The sequence below is a fragment of the Sebastes umbrosus genome, chromosome 4 (assembly GCF_015220745.1).
Source record: "Sebastes umbrosus isolate fSebUmb1 chromosome 4, fSebUmb1.pri, whole genome shotgun sequence".
NCBI classification, from domain to species: Eukaryota; Metazoa; Chordata; class Actinopteri; order Perciformes; family Sebastidae; genus Sebastes; species Sebastes umbrosus.
Window position 1 is genome coordinate 30,194,140 of NC_051272.1, and position 26,979 is coordinate 30,221,118.

General features: G+C 42.0%; 2 protein-coding genes across 5 annotated transcripts; one reads left to right on the plus strand and one right to left on the minus strand.

Moving 5' to 3' along the window:
• Nucleotides 1-2,644: 2,644 nt before the first annotated feature.
• agk (acylglycerol kinase) lies at nt 2,645-8,068 on the minus strand. Its single transcript, XM_037768603.1, has 14 exons — nt 7,622-8,068; nt 7,492-7,531; nt 5,717-5,796; nt 5,548-5,623; nt 5,328-5,453; nt 5,120-5,214; nt 4,873-4,942; nt 4,521-4,600; nt 4,372-4,429; nt 3,929-4,076; nt 3,741-3,838; nt 3,513-3,583; nt 3,310-3,394; nt 2,645-3,164 (listed from the first exon to the last, which is right to left on the minus strand). The coding sequence occupies exons 1-14, from the start codon at nt 7,729-7,731 to the stop codon at nt 3,030-3,032; spliced, it is 1,272 nt and encodes a 423-aa protein (XP_037624531.1). The 5' UTR covers nt 7,732-8,068; the 3' UTR covers nt 2,645-3,029.
• Nucleotides 8,069-8,212: 144 nt separating this feature from the next.
• On the plus strand, nt 8,213-26,757 carry nup205 (nucleoporin 205). 4 transcript variants are annotated; one of them, XM_037768555.1, is made up of 42 exons: nt 8,213-8,366; nt 9,565-9,707; nt 9,889-10,060; nt 10,308-10,452; nt 10,606-10,765; nt 10,927-11,155; nt 11,319-11,483; nt 11,611-11,786; nt 11,948-12,064; nt 12,300-12,437; nt 12,647-12,797; nt 13,051-13,256; nt 13,472-13,654; nt 14,650-14,700; nt 15,127-15,336; nt 15,455-15,692; nt 15,792-15,981; nt 16,187-16,307; nt 17,350-17,431; nt 17,571-17,735; nt 17,852-17,976; nt 18,096-18,210; nt 18,404-18,553; nt 18,819-18,893; nt 19,015-19,172; nt 19,278-19,358; nt 19,813-20,004; nt 20,293-20,494; nt 20,605-20,703; nt 21,449-21,597; nt 21,901-22,092; nt 22,248-22,369; nt 22,821-22,953; nt 23,282-23,408; nt 23,545-23,618; nt 23,719-23,847; nt 24,154-24,280; nt 24,536-24,708; nt 24,909-25,038; nt 25,170-25,298; nt 25,976-26,052; nt 26,207-26,757. In XM_037768555.1, exons 1-42 carry the CDS (start codon nt 8,339-8,341, stop codon nt 26,357-26,359), a joined length of 5,982 nt encoding a protein of 1,993 aa, XP_037624483.1. In that variant the 5' UTR covers nt 8,213-8,338; the 3' UTR covers nt 26,360-26,757. The 4 variants fall into 4 exon arrangements, with proteins under 4 accessions (XP_037624483.1, XP_037624485.1, XP_037624484.1 ...); XM_037768557.1 differs by having other exon boundaries at nt 21,452-21,597; XM_037768556.1 differs by having other exon boundaries at nt 18,822-18,893.
• The last annotated feature ends 222 nt before the right edge of the window (nt 26,758-26,979 follow it).

Genomic DNA, 26,979 nt, shown 5'->3' on the forward strand with positions numbered 1-26,979 from the left:
TTTAAACATGTCATGAGTCTACAAATATTCGTTTTTATTCCATTATCACATTCCAAAAATGATCTTTCGGGGGCTGATCCCCAGGTTGCGAAATGCTGATGGTCTGTCCTTTGACTTGACCCCTCAAGACGTTTTCTGGGTTGGTTAAAAATGTTTTAAAAAGTGCACCAAGTATTGTATTTGAAAGAGAAGGACACTTAAGGTACAGTGTGCAGGATTTGGCGGCATCTTGTATTGTGGTTGCAGATTGCAACCAACTGAATACTCCTCCCTTTCCAAGACTGCGGTAACGTGAGCTGCTGAGTGCAAAACCGTGGTAATGCCGTTCGCCTCACTAAGAGGCCACCATACCATAATAACACTACTTTCGGAGCACCAGAAGTCAGATGGCAGCTGGCGGTAGCACGGTTTCGCACTCTGCAGCTCACATTACTGCAGTTTCACAAGCTTGTCGGCCACAAGCGTGTGGCCTTCAGGTAACATAAAAACGTGAAAGGCTGTGTTTGGTTTGTCCGTTCTGGGCTACTGTAGAAACATGGCGGAGCAACATATGTAGATATGAAGGGCTCATTCTAAGCTAACGAAACCACAAACAATTCTTAGTTTGAGGTGATTATACTCTAATAATAACATAGTTATCAATATTATATTCCATTTCTGCTAATACAGCCCCCAAAATGTTACACACTGTCCCTTTAAGCTTTGTTGTTTAAATGGGGCCTTAAGGAAATGTGATTTTCTCAAACTTACAACAGCAAAGTGACTGTATTACTGTATGTACGTCACAGTATTTGCTGACAGATTAAGTAGTACATTTGTTTTCTGAACGACCTCACCGTATCCAGTGAAACCTGTTGACTCTGACTGGTCTATTTACTCGTCATCAGACGTATACTCTTGCCTCTGACGGCGTTTGCTTTACAGGTGTATGTTAAATGTAAAAGGGAATGTACACAACACACACCACTGTATAAAATGCCTTCTTTGTGGAGTCGTTCACAGACCAGCATTAGCTAAACCAGTCATTTGTACAGCGTGTCACCCTCTACTGAATGTCAAAGACAGCAAAAGTATTGCACACGTGCAGCAACATCCAAGTCGTGTTCACTGTTTCCCTCTTGATTGTAAATCAAGAATATTCACCTAATAACAAATAAGTCTTCACCTTTACTAAAGTGAAACACTGTAAGAGATGTCAGTAATGTAATATGCACATGAAGTCAATAGCATGAGCAACTGTTCATTTCACTGTACTGCCATTGTAAAACAATAAAACATTGATACAGTTTAGGTGTTATCTAATCCTCTTGCATAACTAGTTTCCTCTATTTCCTTCCTTCATAATCCCACTCTACCTACACCTCTCTCTTCTCTCGCTCAACCGGATCACTGCTTTCATCACTTTGCAAGATGCAAAACAACTTTCCAGCATGATCAGAGGTTCTCATCTTCCCTCGACATTCCCGTGATGCAATTTATTTTTAGATCCTTTAAGTAAAAGCAGTAATACAAGAGTGTCAAATGTTACAAATAAAAGTCAATTGCATTTAAAATAGTAACTATTAAAAGAACTAACAGCAAAATATAATTACAGTATTAAAAGTGAAAGTACTCATTATGCAAAATGTTATATTATATATTTTATTATGTAATCTCCCCCATATTTCCTGACATCACCACTCTAAAAACAATTACAAATCCTCGAACAAAATCCTCAATTTTAATAAAGTGAGTCAGTTTATTAAATGAGCTGGTCTTTTTTTTTTTTTTTATAAATGAACTTACTTTATTACACAGCTCTGTTGAATACTCAATTGTGATTGGTCAATCCCGACGTTCTACAGTCTGGCTGTTGCTGAATGTTGAATGTTTTGTTTATATCTGTGGAAGATATCTGACATTTGATTCCCACTTCTAACAAGGCTTGGGAGCCAATAGTTAAACAATGTTGGTATCACGTGGTATCTCTGGGTTGTCAGTTAGTTTGGAAAAACAGATAGATAGCTGAGATTGACGGTAAGTGCCTGGCAACGACTTGTTGTGAAGCAAATGCAATGGAACGTGGGAGGGAGAATGCGACATCTAGTGGCTGAATGTTATCAATAGCACCTTTAATATACAAAGTACTAGTTACTAAGTAATTAAAGGTAAAGCTGTCAAATAAATGTAGTGGAGTAAAAAGTACAACATTTCCCCCTAAAATGTAGTTCAATTGTACTTGTAAAGTACAAGTACCCCAGAATTGTACTTGTGTAAATGTACTTATTCAGCCACTGCCATTCCCCTACAAGTTTTTCCACCACAGTTAACACAACCAAAATAAAACAAAAAGCTTTCCTTTGTGTTTTCCTGAACAAATAAATATGATAACAGGCCTGTGATGCTGCCACTAGCTTAATCCTGCAGATTTGCTGTCTGCACCATCTGTCGGATCACACCCAGCCTCACCAAGGAGTCTGCCAAACTCCTGGTCCAAGATCTTGGGCATTTGCAACACATTCAGAATGCTGCAGCATCCTTTTATTCTTCTATATACCTTCAACCCATCCATACTCTTCTGAACAACACCACACTCTTTATCTAAGCCAGGCTTCTGCTAAATTCTTACATAGTAAATATCAAACTGGTAAAGAAAAAAACTGTGTTGAATTGGACAGACATTATTTTTATTGACCAAGTTCAAATGTGATGGCAATAGTAAACCATTCAGTAAACATAAAGTCAGCTTGTAAGACAACCTGTACCCGGGTTACTGGCTTAAAGAAACAAAGCCTTGGTCCTTTAATATACAACAGCATGTAATGTAATCCTCCTAATTGTTCAACTGAATATTCTATACATTTTTACATGTAGTAAAATAATCCATCAGAACCTCATCAGCATTTAAAACTGCCGGCGAAGCGGACATCTGTTTTCAAAATGACCTCAGAGTCTCATTGCATCTGGCTCTTTGCTTTTGCGTTTCTCTTGAAATCAGTTTTTTCCCTCGCTGTTCTGGTCTTCTTTCCGGTTCAGTGTTTTTTTTTTCATCACTGCATCTGTGCGAGGAGCTGCTCTCTTCGCTCTGCACTGATGTAGAAGCGTAGTTTCCGTGGCAACAGCCTTACCTCTACGGGCATGGCCTCGTATTCCTCGTTGTCGATGTTGTAGAAGCCGGCGGTACCCTGCGGGGTCAGGACGTAAAGTTAAATGTCACCACAAAAACTAAAATACTGAGCTTTAGACTAAACCGACTTATATTAGCACATTGCTAAAATAGTTTGTAAGTAACAATGAAATAGGATTAAACCACTTAAAGGGGTTTCTGACCTCTGGCAGCTGCAGCAGGCAAGCACTGGCTTCCAGTTTTGTGGAGTCTTTAGTGAACACAGTGGGGTCCTCTTCTTTTTTCTTTCTGTAATGAAGAACATTTACATTCTTTTACTTGACTTTACTTAAACATGAACTTTTATATAATTTATAATGCCCCTGTTTTCAGCAGAGTAGACCGATAAAGAACTGAATCTACTAACCCGACAGTGATGTACTCGCCCACTGTGAAGTTGTCTGGTTCTGCACAGATCATCAGGGAGTCATTTATGCGCTGCAAGTTCAAATAAACATAAACAAATTATTATTCTTTTTTTTAAAAAGAGGAACAGGGCAGATGGGCTTTAATGGGATAATGTCAGCACTCAAGTGCTCAGGATTTGATGAGAACAGGTACAAGGTTTTAAAAATGCAATTATTTTTGGACTGACCCTCTCCACTGGGTTTTTGTTGTGCGTTTGAATAAACAGCTCCAATGTAGACAGCTGCTCCTCCTTCCACTGCTCTGGCTCTTCCACTTTAGGAGGCTCTGAGCAAACACACACACAAACCAAAAATACAACTCACTGCCTTTTACTGTTGGTGTCATGCTGTGATCCAAGTATCAACACAACGCTACCTTCGACAGGAGGGCTCCAGCGGTTTTTCAGCCTGAGCATGATGCGGTAGAGCAGGCTGGGTCTGGGGGGCTTCTGAGGGAGCTGGTCAGGGGGCCGGAGGCTGGGATCCAGGTAGGACACCGAGACCTCCCGGACCAGAGGCCACTCCTGAGAGATTTTACAACAGCGTAAGATTAAAATACATCAGCAGCAGCCACAGAATTACAGTATAACAGTCATGGGTGACGAGGAAACAGGGGGAGAGACATGAAATACAGCAATAACCTCATGACATCAGAAAAACATGCTTAAAAGATGTTTTTCATACCAGGAAGGAATCTATATCACATTGGCAGTAGTTGACATGGCTTTCCAATATCATATTGTATTTTATAAAAGGACAAAACTGGTTGAATATACTGTTCTAACTCAAGCATGTTAATCAAATAAAATACAGCCTTACCCGTAGAGTACTAAACCAGTGTGCTGCACTTGTCTTTAGTGGTCCAAGGTACCAATATCTATGGGGGAAATATGGTCAATTATGCTTTTGTATGGGGAATTATGTCATGGTTATAATAATCTGAGTGACCAACTGTGTAATCTTCTTACTTGCTGATTGTTGCAGCCACATCTCTAAAAGCACCCCAACGTAGTCCCATCAGGGCGAAGACTGGCTGCTCTTTCTCCCCCTGGAAACACACACACACACACACACACACACACACACACACAGATATCTCACTGTTTTGCAAAAACAAAACAATCCTACATGACAATTCAACTTCATTATCCTTTTTGATGAAGAGAGGTTTATTATAAAGTGTGAAATTATATATATTGTTAAATCATCTGTTAATTTGACCAAAAAACAAACGCTGACATAAGCAAGTATCTGCATTCAAGACAAATACTATGTCCATAACTTTGAGGCTTTGTGGATTAAATAGAACCAGTTTCTCACTTTGATTTGCAGCACATCCAGAGGTACAGTTTCTCCTTTCAGAATGGACAGAGTTGCTGACGTAATGTCTCTGGAAAATTTACAAGGCGGAAAAATGGGTTCAAGTTACTTATGAGGAAATGCAAACCATACCCATACACATATATTTCTTTGGGGAGACACATCAAGTACAGGGGTTATCACAGGTTAGGAGACTGTGTTATGATAAAATCTGGATCTTTCAGTATGATATTGAAGAGACACTTACTTGACCTTGTTGTCACTGAGGAGGTGAAGACTTGGACTCAGGGAATTGTGAGATCCCAGTGGAATGAATCCAATCGGTGTGTTACAGATTGTATCCTGTAGTCATGAAACATCCATCAGTGACCATCATTAAAAGAAAAAAATGTGGACTAATTTGTCCTCATCTCGTCTGCAATTAACCCTAAACCAAATATCTGTGTGACACCTACTTGATCTGGCCTTCGCAGTAAACCTGTGACGACTTCCTGCAAGGTGCCATCCCCTCCGGCCACGATCAGCGCGTCCGTCTGTTCCATGAGCTCAATCAGTTTTTTTGCCTGGCCTTCATAATCTGTCTGTAGAGGAACGGTTGATATATAAACATGGTGTCACACAATAAGATCACTACTAGAGCCACTAAATAGCACTAGTGGATTCTAAGGGACTTACCTTTACTATTGTAAAATCCACACCAGCCAGGTGTAAAATAGGAGCAGCATTCTTTTCAAACAGGTTGTTGGCTTTCCTGGTGGAAGATTGAGAGAGGAAGTTGGAGATACTCTGAGAAGTCCAGACAAACCTGTTAGTGAGAGGTTTTGAGACTGAGAGTCTTTCTTACCCACTGCAAGCTGCTGGATTCAAGATCACTGTTGCTTTCCTTAGACGCTCCTGTGGGGCTATCTGTTGACGCCCAAATTCCTAACAGAGAGAACACATAATAGATGTAACTCACAATCTGCCTTTTATTTACTCCTCTACCTCATGTTTTTACATTTATCCTTTGATATTGCAATATATGGTTATTAATTGTTTTTTATTTGTTTGTTTGTTTTATTGACACAACAAACATTAATTACTTCTTTATTGTTTTCTTCCATTTACATGCATGTTCTTTTTAAATATCTATATATTGTAATTTGCTTAATGAATTGTATATAAACTGGAAAAACAAAGTTTGGAAACTTGTGTTTGGTGGATTATTTCTCTGTTGTTACAATGCTAATGGTCATTGTGTTTTACATCGTTGGAAAGCCTGTTTATTTACCTTCGCAATGATGTCCAACTTGTAAGGATCATGCATTTGTGGGATGAGCAGCACAGCTGATTATGTGGGTAGCGCCCAAGAAACATTTGCCAAAATGCTCCGTCAATGGTAAACAGTGTATTCTCCTGTTGGTATAGACTCTTGTTTTGAGTTGTTTGGTGGATCGGATGATTGAACTCTCTATCAGTAACAAGGAACAAACAAGACATATTGTCTATTTTACACTTTATTCATTTAATACACCGTCAGGAGCCTCAGTAGCGGTGAAAGATCCATACGCAGCCAAAACAGCCTGGCACCTCCTCCTCATGCTGGTCACCAACCGGGTCACACGTTGCTGTGGGATGGCGTTCCATTCCTCAACCAGGATTCGTTCCAGGTCAGCCAACGAGGTTGTGTTGGTCACTCTAACACGTACAGCACACCCAAGCTGATCCTACAAGTGTTGAATTGGGTTGAGGTCTGGACTCTTGGCAGGCCGTTCCATTCTCTCTACTCCCACATTGTGGAGGTAGTCTGTGATAACCCTGGCTCTGTGGGGGTGAGCGTTGTCATCTTGGAGGATGAAGTTAGGTGCCAGATTGTGGAGATATGGGATCGCCACTGGCTGCAGAATCTCGTCCCGATATCTCCCTGCATTGAGATGGCCTTCAATGATGACAAGCCTTGTTTTGCCAGTGAGGAAGATGCCGTCTCACACCATGACACTGCCCCCACCAAAAGCTGTTACTCCATCGGTGCTACAATCAGCAAAGTGTTCTCCACGTCGTCTCCATACTTTGACCCTGCCGTACAACTTTCGCAGACAGAACCTGGACTCATCACTGAACATGACATTCCCCCACATGTTCAGGTTCCATTGTCTGTGTTGTTGACACCAGCGCTAATGGGCCTGACGGTGAAGGGCAGTCATTGCAGGCTTCCTGGTAGCCTTATGAGAATACACTGTTTACCATTGGCAGAGCATTTTGGCAAATTTTTCTTGGGCGCTACCCACATAATCAGCTGTGCTGCTCATCCCACAAATGCATGATCCTTACAAGTGGGACATCATTGCGAAGGTAAATAAACAGGCTTTCCAACGATGTAAAATACAATGACCATTAGCATTGTAACAACAGAGAAATAATACACCAAACACAAGTTTCCAAACTTTGTTTTTCCAGTATATATGTATATATATGTTTTTGTTTTTAGTTTGTTATTTTTATTTATTAGTGAATTGACGCTTTGGCAATATTGTTCACCTGACAGTCATGATCAATAAGGCAATTTTAATTGAAATGATGATGATTAGGACGATAAACACTTAAATTGTGATTTTATGTGCAAAACAAGTGATGTCTTACCCTGGCCTCTAGACAAGCCTCTCTCCGCAGGACACTGTCACTGATAAGACACAAGACACACACTGTAAGACACACGAACAGGACTGTATACTCTCTAATCTAGTCAGAGGAGATGACCTGAGACACTCACCAGTGTTTACCATACAGCCAGTAGCCTCCGTAGGACAGGACGCACACAGCAGCTGTGGACTTCTTCCAGTGGTTCCGCAGAGTCCGGAAAACTCTCACTACTCGAGCCATGGTCTCAATTACCCCTCTGTCTTAACTACAGGCGCTACATTTACCTTTACATTCATCTATACTCGTGAATGACACATCTTCCTCCCAGCGGTCACAGATCCACAACTACCAGAGCATCATGGACATGGTGGCGTAGCAGTCAAAACAGTCCGGACACCAACACAGGGCGGAACCAATGTTGAGGCCACTTGTTGTGGTTCATTTTAACGCTATTCAAAGCAACACGAGTATTGCTTTATAAAATATAAAATTCATATTCATATAAAATAATATTTCAAAGAGAAAGGAATGCATTTAATCTACCAGAATCCCAATTAAATTACTTTTTGAGCTAATTTGTGTTAGTGAACTATAACTCCCATCGAGCTAGTCGCCTAGACAACAGACGGCTCAAACGGCCCGAGGACCCCGCCTGAAGGGATTATACAGATTTACAGCAATATTTAAAATATTTTGACAGATCTAATTACCCAACATTCACATTGAAGTAGAACTGGTACATTGTTATTTGAGCAAAATGTTATCAAAGTATGTTTATAGAATTGATCATGTTATATTTCACACAGGCGCCGGCACGGAGCAGCGCCTGTGTGATCAGTGAGGTAGCATGGCGGCGCAGATGGCGGTAAACTCAGGTATGAACTATATCTATCTCACTTAGTAGCTTAACTGTGTTTATTTCTAGCAGTTGATATTCATTTTCACAGATAAGCACGTAAATGTTCGCTTTTTAACGCCAGTTGTGTCCCATGTCATGTTCTGACCACATGGTCACTCACATCCAGACTAGCTAGGCTAGCTTAGCCTAGCCCGCTAGTCAACGTTAGTGAGGTCAGCTAGTGTTGGTTCAACGTTAGTGAGGTCAGCTAGTGTTGGTTCAGCGATTAACACGTTTACAACTAACGTAGGCATCAACACGTCTTCACACTACATGCCATATGACTTATACTCTGGCTAAACTCCTGTCCAAAGAGTCAACAGACCAGTTTAGCTACTTAACTGGGAAGCAAAACAGAAACAAACTGACCTGGAACAAGCAAAGACTTGTTTGGCATCACATGCTGTCAAGTCTTACTCAGACACACTTCCTGTAACAGATGAGCTAAGGTCCAGACTTAAACTGGCGTCTGGTTTACAACTCACCTGTCAGTGGGCAATGAGTCCGTGTCATTTGTTTACTGGTGACTTTAGTCAGTGTACAGACCTGGTTGATGTTGCTTTAGTGGCAGCTAGGCATCCTAGGGGGTTGTAATACGATAACCAAGAAATAATAAACAAAGTATAATTGAATAATGAGGCTTTGTCTACAACAATTAACATAAAAAGTAAACACTTATATTGAAAACTATTATGGGCCAATGTAATGTAATATTAAGGCAACTGTCATTTACTGTCAATCATGTCCATCTCTCATCAGTCTTTATAAGTCTGTTTGGTGTTTATAGAGCAGCATCTGTATTAGTTATTACTCATTGTCTGTTAGAGGTTCACAATGTCAACATAATGCAAAAGTCACAGCCTAACATCCTGTCATTTACATCAGATATTAGAGATACTATTTATTGCATGAACAATTATTCACTTTCACTTTGAGAACATATATTTTAATTGCAGAATAGAATTTGACTTTTGCCAAATTTGAGTCCAAGTGTGAGTGCAGGATTCAGCAGTCAGTCATGTGTCATATATGTGATACACAAAATGCATAAATCGAGGGATACCACCCAATGCCAAGTGTGGTTATAAGAAACTAGCACAATAGGAGTGGGAGAATCGGTTCTGTGCATGTGTGTTGATGATACAAGACCATTGAAAAGCCATTTACCCACCCAGGTGCCAGTCTGTGGGGGCCGCTGAAGGAGTTGTGGGAGACAGTGGACGGGGCGGTGTTGAGGAGACAGCCAGAGAGCGTCCACCTCCTGGACCTGCAGCTGAAGAAACATAAACCGCACTTTCTCTCACTCTATAAGAACCCGGTGAGATGCTGTGCAAACACAAACACATCATTTAATGACTTGTCATTTCATATTTGAATGATACAATAGCATTCTTCCTGTGTGTCCTGCAACTTCCCAGGTGCAGACAGACTCATTTTTGATATACAGTGTGTCTTGAGACTCTTATGTTAATAACATCTGGTCTTCTCTTAATTTTCAGCCAAAGAGTGCAGAGCAGAGAGAGAAGGTGCGTAAAGCCAGCACAGAAGGCATCGCCATCCAAGGTCAGCAGGGGTCACGGCTCCTTCCAGAGCAGCTTCTCTCAGAGGCCTTCATCCTCAGCGATTTGTTTGATATTGGAGAGTTAGCAGCCTTGGAGCTTCTGTTAGCAGGTAAAGTGGACATAAGAAAAAGACTTTCAAGCAAAATTATAAAGGAAGCTATGTAGTAAATTTTGTGAGTGTGTATTATGTGTTTTATTGTGTTATAGATACAGCACTCACATAGTTTTTAATGGCTATTTTAGGTTTTGACTCCTGGTCAAATCCATGATTTGGAGAAAAAAGCCTTGCATGACTTTCAGTAGTTAAGACATTGATATTTCACACAATTAATTCTAATATATTTATCTGTCTCCAGGTGAACAACAGCAGCCCCATTTTCCAGGTCTGACACGAGGTTTAGTAGCTGTGCTGCTCTACTGGGATGGAAAGCTTTGTGTGGCCAACTCCCTGCGCACACTCATCCAGTCACGCCACGGCAAGACCTTCACTCTGGACCTGAGGTAATAATGCTATCTACAACTATTACATTCAAGCAATGGCTTTTCACGGTCCACGTGGTGAGCATGTTATTGTTAAGTATGTATTGTTTTGTTTTTCTTAGTACCTATGTGTTCTTGTTATTGACCTGTACTCTTGTTTGTTTTCTCACTTAGTGGAGAGCTGGTGGCTTTGACGACACGTTTTACAGATGAACTAATGAGCCAGGGTTTGACCAAACGTGTCCTAACCTTGATGTCAGAGATAAATGTGACGCGTGAGTTTGAGCGGCTGCAGAAGGAGCGTGGCCTGGGCAATGAGAAGCACAGGAAAGAGGTGTGATCTTTTGTATTAATTTCAAACAGAGATAATCATCTTTGCAATATATTCATTTCCAATAATACTTGACTAGTGCAAAGCCAGCTGTTATTCTTCTGTTGTCACTGAAGAATAAATATGGAATATAGACAACATTTAACCCCCTCTCTTGTCCCTAGGTCTCTGATCTCATTAAAGAATGCCGACAGGCCCTGGCAGACAGCCTGTTTTCATGGACCTGCCAGTCTCCTTTGTCTAAAGATGACACCCTGGCTCTTATTGGCCACCTGGAGACAGTGACAGCTCAAGCTGATGGCTCATTGGACAGTGTGAACCTGGCTCTGGTCATGGCACTACTCTACTGCTTGGATGTCAGCTTCGTAGAACAGGGAACAGAAGATAGAGACGGTGAGAACGTGTTAAATGCATATAAAGTGTATAATTTCAACTTTGATTGAAGTCGCAGGTTAAATCCACTTAAACATACTACTTGTAGCTATGCATACGATTGCTGTTAGTTTCAGTGTTTCTCTTCTACTGCAAGTGAAGGATTGCCTCTGTGTTCCTCTAGATCTGATCCAGGCACTGCCGTTGCTGACTGAGAGGCAGTATGTGTCTGCAGTGCACAGCCGTCTGATGGACGGCCAGCCGTGGAAGCTTTCAGGTCTGCAGGCTGTGTGTCGACTGGCCTGGGCTCTGTCTCTGAGGGTCCTTTCTCAGCTACCGCAGGGATGTGGTAAGGTCCTTATTATTTCTTGGACATGCATTAAATATGCCTTCTAGCTGTTAAAATAAAACCCTTGGAAGGAATATGAGATAGTAGCCATTTAAATGTTGTACATTTGTATGTGTGTGCTGTGCAGCGCTGGTTGAGTTCACTGAGGCAGACGAGGCTCTGGCTGACCAGGCTCTACTGGGAGATGTCTTCCTGTTTATGAAGGAGGGCATCCTGGGATGTGAGAGTTTTGCCCAGGAAGAGTTTTACATCCGCCGCCTCCATTCACTCATCACAGACTTCCTGGCACTCATGCCAATGAAGGTGAGAGATGGTAGTGAGGTGTCCACTACCAATGTTTATACTTAAGAGGTTGACTTGTATGAATGTCATGTTGTAGTGTCAGCTTGTCTCTGAATAGTTATCAGTTTGTGGTTTTGTTATTTTGCATACTGATTAAATTATACTTTTTGCTGTTTTTCAAGGTGAAACAACTTCGTAACCGCGCTGATGAAGATGCCCGTCTGGTGCACATGTCCCTACAGATGGACAGCGAGCTTCCATCATCGCTACGCAAGGACTTAGACCACCTCATGATCCTCGTGAGTGTTTTTTGCAAACACATACACATTTCAACATCATCAACATCACCTTTTACATTTTAAGAATTTAACTGATGTTATCGAAAATAGAGGTACTGAGCAGGAGGAGAATAATATTCTGTTCTTTTCCAGTAAAAGCAAACAGTAGCGAAAGTGTTAAAGGAAAATTGCTGCAGTGGCCTGACACTGTGGGTTTGAGCTTGTAACAGTGTTAGTTACTGCTTTGTCTTTCCAGATAGGAGAGTTTTATAGTAAGGACTCATTTGGGCTGGAATTGGGTCTGGAGTTCTGGTGTCCCACAGAGTCTCTCCAACACACATCCCTGCAGGGATCCTACCTGGGAATGGCTCTGCAAAGGCCGCCACATAAACAGGTAAGAGCTGCATTTTCTGGAACCTGGTGGCACAAACAATTCAGTTTCTACTCACACCAAGAATAAAGAAGGCGGAGAAAGGTTAAGAACATTTTCAAAATACTACATTTGGATGACTTGGATTTTGGCAGTCTTGAGAGAAGCTGGTTTTGCAAACCATTTACTGCATTCTGTTGAAAGTTTTTTTCTTTTCGAATGCTTTGTTGCAGGTGGTTCTGTCCAAGTTTGTGCGTCAGATGGGAGACCTCCTGCCCTCCACCCTCTACATCTCCTATCTACGTATGCTGAAAGGGCTCGCCAATGGTCCTCAGTGTGCCCACTACTCCTTCAGCCTGCTTAAAACCAACGGAGCCACACACAGTAAGAGCAGATAAGAATAATAATGAGAATAAACATATTTTCAAATTGGTATCTTAAATTGAAACCGTTGAACATTTGATATGCAGTTTGGCCTCTTGGCAAGGACAAATTCATTGGATTTTGTGTTCATCTGGATTAAATCAATTTAACTTCAAATATACAATAGGTGATATAAACATCAGACAAAAGCCTGTTTCTTTAGTTTAATACATATTTAAATGAATACCAACTAACTTCATGTACATGTGTGCAGGTGACAACATCCAGGGAGTTTCAGGCAGCCCGGTGTCTTGGGAACATTTTTTTCACTCCCTTATGCTCTACCATGAGAACCTGCGGCGAGACTTTCCAAATCCAGACGCATCACAGTACCGCCACCCACCTCTGAGGGGCATCACCCAAAGAGAGCTGGATGGACTCACCTCATTCCTGCAGTTGCTCACCACCATCATTACATGGGTATGGAACGAGATTCACTAGAAGGATGGGCATATTTGGTTATGTTGGATTATAAAACAACATTTATGGTCTAGATTATTGTATGATGAATTTATTTTAAAATTCTTATATACTCAACTTGTGTCATTGAAAACTCGAACACATTCAGGCTGCTGAGATTGTTCTTATCTAACTGTATTGGGGTGTGTTGTGTGGGATGTTTTTTTTCCCTCTAGAGTGAAAATGCTCGACTGGCATTGTGTGAGCATCCCCAGTGGACCCCAGTTGTAGTGATGTTAGGGTTGCTGCAGTGCAGCGTTCCTCCCGTCCTGAAGGCTGAGGTCCTGCACTGCCTGGCAGCCTTTGGGAAGTCTCCAGAGATCGCTGCTTCACTCTGGCAGTCATTGGAGTACACACAGGTTAGCTTTTAATAAATAAATACAACAATTTTAGTTGATGATTTCATAAGAAGGAGTGTCCGCCAAGTATGAACACAATTACTGAAAGTTCACATTTGAATTGATATCTATATGATGTTCAGGATCGAGTCTGTGAAGTGCTATTATTTTGCCAATAATACCAGACTAACAACAAAATTTCAAACTTTAAATTTAGTGTCAGTCATAATATCTGAGTGCTCGTTGTCCCGGGGCCGGAAAGAAATACGATCGAGAAGATGAAAATTAATTTTTCCGGTCGAGAGAATGAAAAATACCCGTTAGAATGAAAGGCGATGAAAATGATTTTACGTTTTGTGTAGCATAAATTTTTTATTAAACCTCCTTGGCATCATAAACACACACGCACACACATTGTCTGTGCCCCCCGATCTGTCCCGCACCAGCTAGCAGGGCTGGTTCTAGCCCATATGCAAAATCTTATTTTTTGACCCAATGCTACTTTTTACACATAAAAATATATATTTTAATTTAACTTGGGTACATTGTTAACATCAAAATCAAAACAAACATGCAAATTATAAATAACAAACCAATAAATTTACTGTTATAAATAAAAAACAAAAACTATGTTTTGAATAAATTATAAATTTATGAGCAAAAATAAACAAATCACGTTTGATGTCCGATTTATGTCAAAGGTCACTTTGAATGATTAACTAATGATAATGTAGAAAAACAAAGATTTAAAATTTGTGATGGTCCACATTCATTTCGGGACGGCTTGGGTTGTATTTGGGGATGGTTTCGGGAGGATGGTGAACAAAAGTTAGTTGAGAGCCCTGACTGAGTGGCTGTCAGACTTTCTCATGTGGTGGGTTTATTCCATTATCTTTATCTAAAAGACTTTATTATTGTAGTGTTATGACATTGTTTTGAGTTTTGCAGTTTGCTGTGTTCTCAGATATTTTTGTACCAGATTTAAAATGTTCTAACATCATGTTCTTTTACCACAGATCCTTCAGACAGTGCGAGCCCCAGGACAGAGGCAGGCAGCTGGAATTGAAGTGAGTCTTTCGTGGTTAGTGAATGCGATGCTCACTACTCAACCCAATTTGAAGGATAGTTTTGAATTATTCTCTGTCACTCTCAACTTCAAAATAGGCAAATTTGATGGTTCATTAGTTGGTACAGACAGCAATTAGATCCTGGCTGCCAGGATAATGTTTAATTTGTTTGCTTTAAGATTTGACAGATGCCCAACGGGAATATTTCTAAGACCCAATATGTTGTTGTGATGCAAAATAATGCAGACAGGAAGTGATAAGATTCAGTCGTATTTCAGTAAAAAGCTAGAGGCTAAAAATTAACTTTAATATCTCATCAAAGTGAAAAACTTCCTGTTCAAAAGTTATATAACCTGTAAGGAGATGCACATTTGGGCGACAAACTTTCAGATTTTTTCATTTATTTATTTATTTTTTTGCTCTCAGGTGGAGCTGAATGAGATCGAGTCGAGCTGTGAGGAGTATCCCCTGACACGAGGCTTCTGTCATCTGATCAGCACATTGGTCGAGAGCAGCCTGCCCATTAATTTAGGGGCGGGGCTACGCGTGCCAGGCTTTCAGCCCTACCTGAACTTCTTGCGTGACTCTGTGTTCCTCCCCTTCCCCACCAGAGCATATCGCCATCCAGCTGAGAAGGTAAAGGGCTCTCCCGGTGTCCTATAAGGAGTAGACATGTAACTGCAGCGCGCATGTATGCTCTTTTGAACTACACATACATTTGTTTTCCTTTTTTTCCATTTCTGCCATCTCTCAGTGGGAGGTTGCTGATGCCGTCCTGGAGGTGTTCCACAAGCTGCTGCGGGACTACGAGCCCCAGCCGGCAGACTTTGTCCAGGAGATGGTGGAGCTGCAGGGTGAGCAGGTCGCGGCCTACAAGCCCCCTGGCCACAGCATCATGTTCCACCTGCTCAACGACTCTCCCATGCTGGCGCTCTGCCTCAGCCTGCTGGAGGAAGGTGTTCGCCAGCTGGACACCTATGCATCCTTTCCTGGTGAGAGAACATATGCAGCTGCTGTCAGAAAGGTAGATTGGTTGTGTGTGTGTGTATGTGTTTGTTCTGACGACATGCTCTGTTACTCTTCCCCTACAGGTAAGAAGCACTTGGAGTCGGCAGTGCTGCGCTGCCTGTGCCTGCTGGACTTGGCTCTGCAGAAGGAGGTGATGTTCATGGACCTCCTCAGGGAGAGCCAGGCCTCCATGCTGGTTTCCCCCTTGGAACAGCTCATCCAGGGGGTCAGTCCTCAAACTCGGAGGGCAGATCACATCGTCAATATTGCCAGGTAAGGGCATCCAGGTTTTAATACAAACTGTGGTATAGACGTCATGGTTGTTCTGTTCTCGCATAACATGTTCTTGTATCTCTCCATGCCTTACCAGTTAGTAGAGTTGAAATGTTGTAAAACCTCATGAGAAGCCATTGTAGGTTATATTTAATTTGTTCAGAATGGGTATAACTCACTGGTGACCTATGTTTGTCCCTTGCAGGTATCTGTACCACAGCAGCTCCAACCCAGAGGCTGCCTTCCAGAGTGCCAAGATCCTGCGTCGTATCGCCAACTACCCCAACATTCAGACTAGGCTGGTGGGAGATTTCACACACGACCAGGTATATACAGTATATAAATCTAATCTCTTTTAACAAATGAAAAGTTGTTTTCCCCACAAAGCTTCAGGATATTTCACAAAATGATAAGCATTAAGCAAAAGAACAAGAAAACCACAATATTGTTCAGTAGTTTTATATTTATTATTATTATTATTACTTATTTACGTATTTTAATTAGATAGATTAAATCACTCTCCCTTTTATAAAGACCCTTCAATGTAGATTACAAAAAATGTATTAAGTCAAACAGAAACACTGCAATTTGTTTTTGGTCCTATAAAATGTATTATTACTAGGGCTGTCAATTGATTAAAATATTAAATTGCCTTTAATCGCATGTAGTAATGTGTAGTTAATTGCAAATTAATCGCACATTTTTTATCTGTTCAAAATGTACCTTAAAGGGAGATTTGGCAAGTATTTAATACTCTTATCAACATGGGAGTGGACAAATATACTTGTTTTATGCAAATGTATGTATATATTTATTATGGAAATCAATTAATAAACACAAAACAATGACAAATATTGTCCATAAACCCTCACAGGTACTGCATTTAGCATAAAAAATATGCTCAAATCATAACATGGCAAACTGCAGCCCAACAGGCAACAACAGCTATCAGTGTGCTGACTTGACTATGACTTGCTCCAAACTGCATATTTGTGTGTACCAGTGGATATCAGTATCTTCACCTCTAGCTTTAAAACTGAGCCATCTACAACCTAAAAATCACAAGTTGCATGAAAGAACTTGGTGGTATTAAAACAAATTTGCGTTAACGCGTTATTGCGTTAACTTTGACAGGCCTAGAAAAAATTAAAATGTAGCATTACATTATACCAGTGTACCAATAATGTACGGTATAATATCTACATCAAAATGTAATGCTATCTGAAAGACTTGGGAAGAGGCTTCAGGAAAGGTGTGTTTTTTTACTTGATTCACTGAGGTGTGTCTGTGTAAGTAAGTTCACTGTGGTGATGAGTTTAACTTTTGTCAGGTTTGAAGTTGAGAAAATGTTTTGTCTCTGTCCCCCAGTCTGTGAGTGAGAAGCTTATGGCAGGTTTTGTGGAGTGTCTGGACAACGAAGAGGCCGAGGAGGGAACAGAGAACGGAGATGGTGAGAGAGACCACTTTTCATCGGCCTAAAAACTCTTCTGAATTTGGTTTAAATCCTGTTTTAATACTGTGAAAGCTAAACATGTGTATCATAACTGTCACGCTCAAACTCACCTACTTCATTACCCCCAAACTTCCAGACTCAGATCCACAAAAGAAGGTTGCAAGAATCCGACATGAAACCCAGATCCATATGCTGAACCTGCTCATCACCTCCTTGGATCTAAGGACGCCAAATCTGGCCCTGTATCTTTTGGGCTATGAAGTCAAGAAGCCTGTGTCCTCCACCAACCTCCAGGACCCAGGTCAGCTCATTAGATTTGGTGGCTGTTGTGATTTTAGCAATATCTGGTTTGGATGGAAACGGGATCAGATGACGTCGGTGTTATCTTTCAGTTGACGGTGCATGCGTGTGTTACAGGTGTGTTGGGATGTCCGCGGAGCTGCCTGCACGCCATCTTGAGTCTGCTGCAGAGAGGCACTGAGAAGAGATCAGGACCTGTACTCACACAGCAGGCCCCACACCTGGCTGAGCTCTGCTACCAGGTACTCTTCGTCCTCAGTACATTGTTTTCCAGTAAGTTGAATGTATATATGTAATTCGTGTGTGAGCTGACTTTTGTTTTTCTTGTTTGCGTGTCTCCGTCATTGTCTCCCTCTCTCAGGTGATCTACCAGCTGTGTGCTTGCCCAGACACATCAGGACCCACCATGCGCTATTTGAGGACCAGCCAGGACTTCCTGTTCTCTCACCTGCAGCACCTACCGTTCATCCTGCCTAGTGAGTACAGGATCCTGGCTGATCTCCTGCTGAAAGGAATTAATGGATGCAAAAAGTGTGTCCCAGAAATATAAATGTAAAAAAACAAAGTCAAGAAATAGAAGCAGTGATAAAATGTGGGTGTTTTGTTGATGGAAAAACAATGAAAGTGTTTTCTTTTAATTTCCTCGGTTCTACTTTCTGCTCTCCTCAGGCAATCAGATCGCTGCCCTCTCCCAGATGTCTTGGCTCATGAAAACGGCTGCCATTGAGCTGAGAGTGACCTCACTGAACCGCCAGCGTTCACATACACAACGCCTCGTCAGCCTCCTGTTGGATGATCAGCCACACACTCAACATACAGGTATATCTGTTGTTGAAGTGTTTTTGGAGGACATATTTCAATTTATACACACTTTTGAAACAAATTGATGAAATCTGGCCTTTTATTTTTAGTGTTTATTTGGTGAAAAAGATCTTAAAATCTCAGGTCTGACAATACTCTGATGAATATACAAAAGTAATGATCACACGCCCTCAAATGCACACTCAAACTCCCCGTAACTACTCAACAAAGCTTATTATTGCATGAACCTGAGAAACTCATAACCTTTTTTTTTTTTTTTAAGCAGATGGGGAATCAGGAATGGAAGAAGAAACCAGATCAGTCAGCGGGTTCCTGCATTTTGACACAGTCTCTAAAGGTTTGTGCCACCGTAGAACACATTTAAATCAAATATTGTTCGCTAAATACAATCAACATTTAAGACTTGCCAGATTGGTTTTGACTTTTACTCTCATCTTGTCCTTGTTTGGTGCCATCAGTGCGCAGGAAGTTGCTGAGTGTGCTGGACGCCATCGATTTCAGTCAGGATATGCCTGAGCTGCTGCAGCTGGACTTCTTTGAGCGCACTCAGATAGAGCAGGTGATCTCCAACTGTGAGCACGTCAATGAGCAAGGACACACCGTGTGCAACGTTAAGGTGGGTTTCCAGGTTGAACACTTCATCATCTCTGTTGTGTTCTTTCAACTATTTTTTTGTCTGATCTTCCACTGATGTGTAATATTTTGTTTTAATTTCTTACAGTTGCTACATAGAGTGCTAGTCGCTGAGGTGAATGCACTGCAGGGAATGGCAGCCATTGGACAGAGGCCCCTGTTAATGGAGGTGAGTGAACTAATACTAATGGGACTTAATTTTTGTGTAATTTGGTAACATGTTGTGGGGCCAGAGTAACCAGAGAGAAGCCATCATGCAATGGATTCTAACTTTTGAAATGTGGTTTCCAGCTAAAATTTTGATGTGTTTCCTTAGTTTTAATTATTGTATATGGTTTGATTCTCCTTTTTCTCATGTTACTGTAAGTATTCGTTATTGAGTAACTGTAACCAACAGACCATTTGTTTCTATTGTTTATTTATGTTTTGAGTAAGGGGCAGGCAAAATAAATATTTTTTTTCCTTCTCCCTGCTCCTTTTTGGTCATGGAATGTGTAAATAGAGTTGTGTTTTGATTGTGCATCACACTTTTCTTGTGCACTACCATGAGCGGAATAATAAAAATGAAATGACTCCCTTTGACCAATGCTGTGATTGAACTGTGATTGACTGTGTTCTTCTAGGAAGTGAACTCCATCCTGCAGCAGGTGGTGGAACGCAATCGCGTCCGTAGGAGTTTGAGTGCAAAGCGCCATGCACTGCGGTCCTGGAGGAGCCTGGTAGAGACACTGCTGACCGCCTGCCCTGCTGATCTCATACCTGCTGATGACAGGCAGCTTATCATCAGAGACCTGCTGCTAGATCTGCATGATAAGGTCAGTGAGGATGTTTGTCACATGGAGGGGACAATTTGTGCAGCAATAATATCCAAACGGACAATTTTTTGTATTTTGGATGCAGTAATTTCTGAAAAGGTTGTTGCTTGTTACAATTTTAATCACCCCATACTTGTAGTCAAGGGTGTCATAGCTTTTATTCAGTGTTCATCATTACATGTGAATCAATCAAAAAATGCTAATTAGTTCCTGTAAGAGCTGACATTACAATTACCTCAAATATCCCGGTTATAACACTAAATGTAAACACTGCTGTGCATTGTTCAGGTGTTATCTGAGGATGCAGCAGGAGAACTGATGCCCATTGTTGCTGGGGCAGTCTTCACTCTGACAGCCCACCTCAGCCAATCAGTCCTGTCTGAGCAACAGCAGGGGGCGGGATTAGAAGCATCCTCTGGCTTTGCCTCCATCGCCAACTCCGCCCTGCACCTGATTCTCCGCAAGCTGCTGGACTTCATCCTTTGTACTGGTTAGTGATGCCATAAACCCACATTCCTCACGTGCGATATGTTGCTAGGATAAGTAAATTAATCGATTTTATAATATTTTACCCACAATTTTTGTCTTTTGCACTTTAAGGAGGTGGATACCAGCGTCTGCGTGCTCACTTGTACGGCTCCCTGCTGTACTACCTTCAAATCGCCCAGAAACCTGAAGAACCAGACACTCTGCAGACAGGTACAACACAGGCATTACTACAGACAGTCTGGGAAATATGCAGAGTTGATATTATTTACATCAAGCATGATATGGACTTCTTATTTCACAAATTGATATTTTCTGATATTGGTTGACCGAAGTTGTCTGAATGCTGTAGGGACAATTTTTAAGTCTTTTATCTGGTGATTTATCAAAGAAACAATGTACAGATGTTGTCTGTTCATCTTTGTGGGTTTATCTCCCCTAAATACAGTAATTATTGTTTGCGCTCAAATGACACCCTGTTACTGTCTGTCCCTAAGGTTCACACTGAAATGGGCAAACAGGCCTTTATGTACTCTGCCCCTGCAGCCTGGAACCACTTGCAGACAGATTTGCAGCTAGATAGGTTGATCCCAATTAGAGCTTTTAAAAATGTAGTCAAGGGATTGGAGGCTAATTCAATTGGAGTTTGTAATTGGTTCCATAGCTAGATCTGTTTCCTTCTGTCTGTCCTCCTGGGCATACCACTCTGTAGGTAATGCTGTGTGTTTTGTTGTATGTGGTTTTTTTTAACGTTTGTGTGTATGTTATCTGAAATACTGTATGGTTGTTTTTACGTGTTTTAAATGTTTGTGTGTATCTTGTTTGAAACACTCTATTGCTGTTGTCTTGGCTAGGGCTCCCTTAGAAAAGAGATTTTCTAATGACAATGGGGTTAACCTTGTTAAATAAAGGTTTAATCATAATAAAAATAATAAAATATCCCTCTCCGTCCCTCCAGCAGGGAAGGCGATGTGGGAGCGTCTCACAGCTCCTGAAGATGGTTTCTCCAAACTGCAGAGAGAGAACCTCGCTATCATTGAGAGCTATGGCAAGGCTCTCATGGAGGTGGTGTGTCGGGACGCCTGTGACGGCCATGAAATCAGCAGGGTAAGAGCCAATCCATACGCTTCATACAGCAATATGACTCATGTACTTACTCTGCCATTTTCAGCCTCATACTGACAAGATGTTAACATGGAGTAGTCGGGTTCCAAAACATAGTAAAATTAAGTTTTTGGAAACGAAGGACTAAAAAAGACTTGTGATATTACAAAGGTCTGTTGAGAGACTAAATATAAATGAGATAAATTCAGTCTAAATAGCTGAGACAAATGCCTCTATATTTATATGTTTTGACCAGGCTCTTTGTTTTACTCTGTGCTTGCTTTGTCTCCTCTCCCTGTCTGTCAGATGTTGGCTCTGGCGGTGCTGGACCGGATCCTGTCCATAGACCGCCAGAACCAGTGGCTGGTTTACGTCTGCAACAGTGGTTACCTGCGGTCGCTAGTGGAGAGCCTGAGACAGGATGATGTCGCCCTGCAGAGCCTGCTCACACCTCAGCCACCCCTCCTCAAACCACTTTACATCTATGAGAGCAAGATGGTGAGCACATGTGCACTTATACAGACACACTATGTTTTGCGCTGTTTTTTTTCCCAATATCTTGCCTCCACAAGCCCCAGAGGACCAGCAGCCTCTGCCTGAAGCCTCTGTCAATACAGGATTATGAAGGTACAAACTCTGCTGTGTGTTCTCAGGCTCTGCTGACTCGTGTGGCTAAGACAGGTCAGGGAGCTGTGGAGCTGCTGCGCTGTGGGCTGGTGGCACAGCTGATAGAGTGTCAGGTGTTTGACATGGTACCTGACAGCGATGCACACAGGTATGGATGTGGGAAGGGAAGAAAAGAGGTGTTGGAGTAACTGCCACATGTTTTTATTATTATAAAATTGTGATATTAATTGATTTGGATAAAATATCCCCAGAATAAGTCAATTGCTTCAATCATATCTGACTTCTACCAAATTAGTGTAAAGAATAATAAGTACTCTATATTGAGATGGTAATTCCTTACTAAAGCAACACAATTAAAAGCATGCAAGTGAGTATAGTTAGTCAGCATTTGCTTTATTCCAGTGCATTTAACCGGCTTTAGCATCTTTCACTCTTGTTCAGGTGATGTTTGTTTTTAAAGAGATAGTTCGGGTGGGGTTGCCAGGTTGACTATGGATGAGTACCTCATACAACCCCATTTCAAAACACCTGAACTATCCCTTTAAGGTGTCAATTCATAGCATTACCTAAGTTAATGTCTATTCCCTGGTGGTCTACAGGGTGATGAGGGACCCATCAGGCTTCATCCCCAGCCCTATGGACCGCTACAGGCAGATTCTCTTACCGACCTTGAGGCTCTTCCAGGTGATCCTGACCTCTACCACCATGAATCACCAGCAGGGGGCAGCACAGGTAAGCATGATTTCACAAAGACAACTCTTATCTTTTGGGGATTTTTGTGTTATTATTTTAGCCTCGAAAATCCTAAAAGTCATTATGTTATTGATGATTCCATTACGTTATAAATGCTGACTCTGTAGACCTTTGTAGGGATTAATGCTCATTTGAATATGAAGTGCATCTTGGTCAACTTGAATTTGTACTGTATCTGAGTGCTGTGAAAAAGAGTTCAGTGTGTGCACATAATAGTATAAACATCATGATAGTGTTTGTGAAAATTACATTTTTATAAACATTTCACTTACATTCTTTCTCTTTTTCTGTGTGTGTTTGAATGTAGGTTCTCCAGTGGCTGATAGTGCATGCCGACACCATTCAGTCCCTGTTGCGCTGCCAGGAGCTCAGTATGGGAGCTTTGCAGGAGCTCTCTTTGCTTACTGGCATCATTAGCAAGACGGCTCTGCCAGGTACAATAATAAACATTCCTCTCTTCTTATTCACTTCGCTGTCTTTTATATTTTCCCATTTCCATTGTGCAAACCACATATTCACATATCAGAGACTGCGTGAATGGTGTTGTTCATGTACTGCTTGTTCTCTCAGGTGTCCTTGAGACGGGCGGGGAGGTCAACAGTGCTGCTCTTATGGAGTTCCAGGGTCACATTACCAGATTCCAGGTTAGATGCGTTTATGCTGTCGTCTTCTGTATCCCTGCTAAATGCACATCCATTCCAATGTATGAATTGTACAGTTGGTAATGCGTCTCTTCTTTTTTAGCGTCTCTGCCTGTCCCTGCTCGGCCGTCTGGCGGGGAGCGAGCGGGAGAGGTTGCTAAAGCAGGCTGAGGTTGCTGCACCCGGAGACTCAGCAGAAAGACGAGAGGAGATGGAGGTGGCCATGCAGCAGGTCGGACAAAAAGCATTTTCTAAATTAAGTAGTAAGAGACATATGGTGAGAGTGGTGGTGCCTGTGTGATTACTTGGTGTTTTGTAATTACTTCAGTAATGTAGTTTATATAAGCTTGTCTCCTAAATAGTGCCTTCCTAGCAAGAAGTTACCGAGTAGACCGGCGATGACATATTCCAACAGTACAATGGACAGTGGGGGGAAAGGGCACTGAAACAATGTGTGTGGAGTCTTGAATGCACAGTCATGATTATTCATCAGTTCTGCATTGTCAGTGACCTGAGTGGTGCTGTCCTCTGTACCCAGGTGTGTGCTAACATCATGGAGTACTGCCAAACCCTGCTGCTGCAGAGCTCAGCCCAGGCCCAATTCAGCATCTGCCTCTTCAGCCCGTCAGGCAGCGAGCCAGCTGGCAGGGACGGAGGACGCACAGGTCAGTGATATTCTGCCCATACTCAAGTAGAGGAAAAGGAGTTTGACTCAAGCCATACTTTTCTACTTTACAGTATTAGTCCTCTCCCGTTGGTGATATGTCCTTTTCAGTATCTGATAGCGGATAGATCAATGTAGAAACCCAGAATCTCTTGAGGCCCTTTTAGCTTTTACCACAAATTAGCTTTTTTATTCCCTGCAGCTCTTTATCCACTTCTACAAGTATGACACTGAACCGCAGCTCTTATTTTTTAAGATCTCTCGTCCATTCCGCCATCAGTGGCTTACTCCCGGGCCCCCAGCCTGGGTCTGGTCCTGTACCTGCTGAAGAACAGCGCTGCAGATTTCTTCCGCTTCCACCAGAGTCACAGACAAAGCTTGGGCAAGCTGCAGAGCCTGGATCAGCTGCCTCCTGAGGAGCTGAAGGAGGTAATGATGGACCAATACACTGATTCACTCTGTCTCACAATCCCCCACACTGCTCTACATATTGAGCATTTTTTTTTTATAAATGGTTAATAGTAGAAGTTAAGGTAAACAAATGAATAAAATGTGTTCTTTATTTTCTGCACCTTGTTGGCTCCAACATGCATTGTTCTCAGTTCTAACCACAGACATCTTCTCTGTAGTTGTGCCAAGGCCTGGTGTCCGGCCCAGGAGGGGTGGAAAAAATCTCATCAGTTCAGAGGAGCTTGCTGGCCAAGAGACGACTGGTCCAGCTCATCAACAACAGAGCCAAGCTGCTGGGCCTGTGCTCCTGTATCCTTTGGCCCTTTGCAGGCACAGTTGTAGTCACAGGACTACAGTTTTTTTTTTTTACCCCTTTTCAACACACCAGAATTAATAATCAATCAATTGCTGTGAAATGCCTTGACCTGCCTCCTCCTCAGATGTTATCGAGACGTGTTTGTTTGTGTTGTGGCGCCACCTGGAGTACTACCTGTTGCATTGTACTCCCACCGACCCCAAGGACTCCCTGATGCCTGGAGCCAGTTTGTATAGATCTCGCCTCACAGACGGTGAGAAGAAATACATGCACATTTTTTAAAGCAGACCTGACATAACGGTTTGCAAACTAAAGCCGCGTTTCCAACAAGACGTTCCTGGTAATTTCAGTCCCGGGACTACTTTTCAAGGAACTAAAGCTAGCTTGCACAATCTCTCTCTCTCTCTCTCTCTCTCTCTCTCTCTCTTTTTCTCTGTCTTCTTTTAAATGAGTCGGGAAGCCGACAGCAAAGCCTGACTTTACTTTTAATGTTATCAAACAAAGACAAATGCTCTCCCCTCGTCCTAAAATCATCCTAAATTGATACTAGAGGTACTTCCTTACTTTATGAATGAAGCGATACAGTTGAAGCAGCGGCACTGTGTGTTTCACTATGAGTGACAGTCATCCCTGCAAACTCCACGCCGAAAGTTCCTGTATTTTCAGAAGGTACTACTGCCCGACCAGGTCCTTTTTTGGAAGTAAAACGTCCCCGGAACTTAGACCCTAAGTTTAGATCCTGGTCCCTGCAGTCGAAAGGCAATGAGTTCCTCAAAAGGTTCCCAGTTCCGGGGGAAAGTTACTGCGGTTGAAAATGGGCTGTAGTTCGGAAAACTCACCTGCAAAGCTATTGTTTCTAGACCTCGGGTGTGGAATCAAGGGAATTTAGCTTAATTGCAATCAATTAATATAAATATTTCTGTTCTTCAGACTCGTTCGGCGGGTTGCAGGCAAGTGGAGGTCGTGGCCTCGGGCTATCCCGCGTCAGCCAGCAAGACCTAGACCTGGTAAGAAATGGCACACGAGGACATGAGCATAATGCCGTTTACACTTTGAATGCTGCTCTGACAAACATCATGTTGCGTGTGTCTGTTTACATGTCTGTAAGCACCTCCATTATTCCTGATCCCTCTGTCTTGTCTTCTGTTTGCGTGACTGCAGCTGAAGAGCGACATGGCCGCAGGTTTCGGAGAGGCGCTGCAGAGGAAGCTCCTAGAGGTGGAGGGCTTGTACAGCCAGGTCCGCTCCCGCTACACCTTCATCCAGGCCCTGGTTCGCAGGATCCGCGGCCTGCTCCGACAGCCCAAAAGCTGAGACACACACACACACACGAATACAAAGACTGTCCAAGACCCAAATTCAGTTTGATATGGACTCCAAACCATCTGCCAAGCAACGCCAGAAAAACTACCAAGGATTCCGACTGTCTGTCAAGTTTCTTTTTCTGGTAACATCACTCCTTTTTACTGACCTGTTGCAGCTCCTCTCTTGAATATTGTGGGATGTTAACACCATCACAGCACGTGGTGTATTCTGTGTGACAAAACCTAATTATGTTTGACTAGCGCTGTGCAAGGAGCGTTTCTCAAAGAGTAAAGTAACTTGCAGAACAACATTTTTACTTGTTAAGATAATTTGATATTCTTTTGTTTGGTCTGATTTATCTCTTATTCTTTCTTTTGTGAAAATAAACATTTTCTAAATCTGTTAAATACTTTTGTGTGTGTGTGTGTGTGAACTAAAAAAAACAAACCACCAAAACCACACTAGTAATTTCTTATATTGGTGATAATGGAAAACTGGAGTCACTATCTGCCGACATGCACTCAGGTGACTATACAGTGTGTATGAATAGAAAAGTTCTTCCTGTTTACGACTATTGTTTGTTCCAGTGACATTCTCACACCTGCTGGTACTTTCTCATTTTCACACCA

Excerpts from the sequence above, each read along its gene's own strand:
- agk (XM_037768603.1), bottom strand. The coding sequence starts at position 7,731 with ATGGCTCGAGTAGTGAGAGTTTTCCGGACTCTGCGGAACCACTGGAAG. Across the intron at positions 5,797-7,491 it reads AGGCTTGTCTAGAGGCCAGG|GAATTTGGGCGTCAACAGAT; the intron begins GTAAGACATCAC and ends TCTCTCTGTTAG. Across the intron at positions 5,454-5,547 it reads TGGATTTTACAATAGTAAAG|ACAGATTATGAAGGCCAGGC; the intron begins GTAAGTCCCTTA and ends GTTCCTCTACAG.
- nup205 (XM_037768555.1), top strand. The coding sequence starts at position 8,339 with ATGGCGGCGCAGATGGCGGTAAACTCAG. Across the intron at positions 15,693-15,791 it reads CACCTATGCATCCTTTCCTG|GTAAGAAGCACTTGGAGTCG; the intron begins GTGAGAGAACAT and ends CTTCCCCTACAG. Across the intron at positions 19,173-19,277 it reads ACACCGTGTGCAACGTTAAG|TTGCTACATAGAGTGCTAGT; the intron begins GTGGGTTTCCAG and ends AATTTCTTACAG.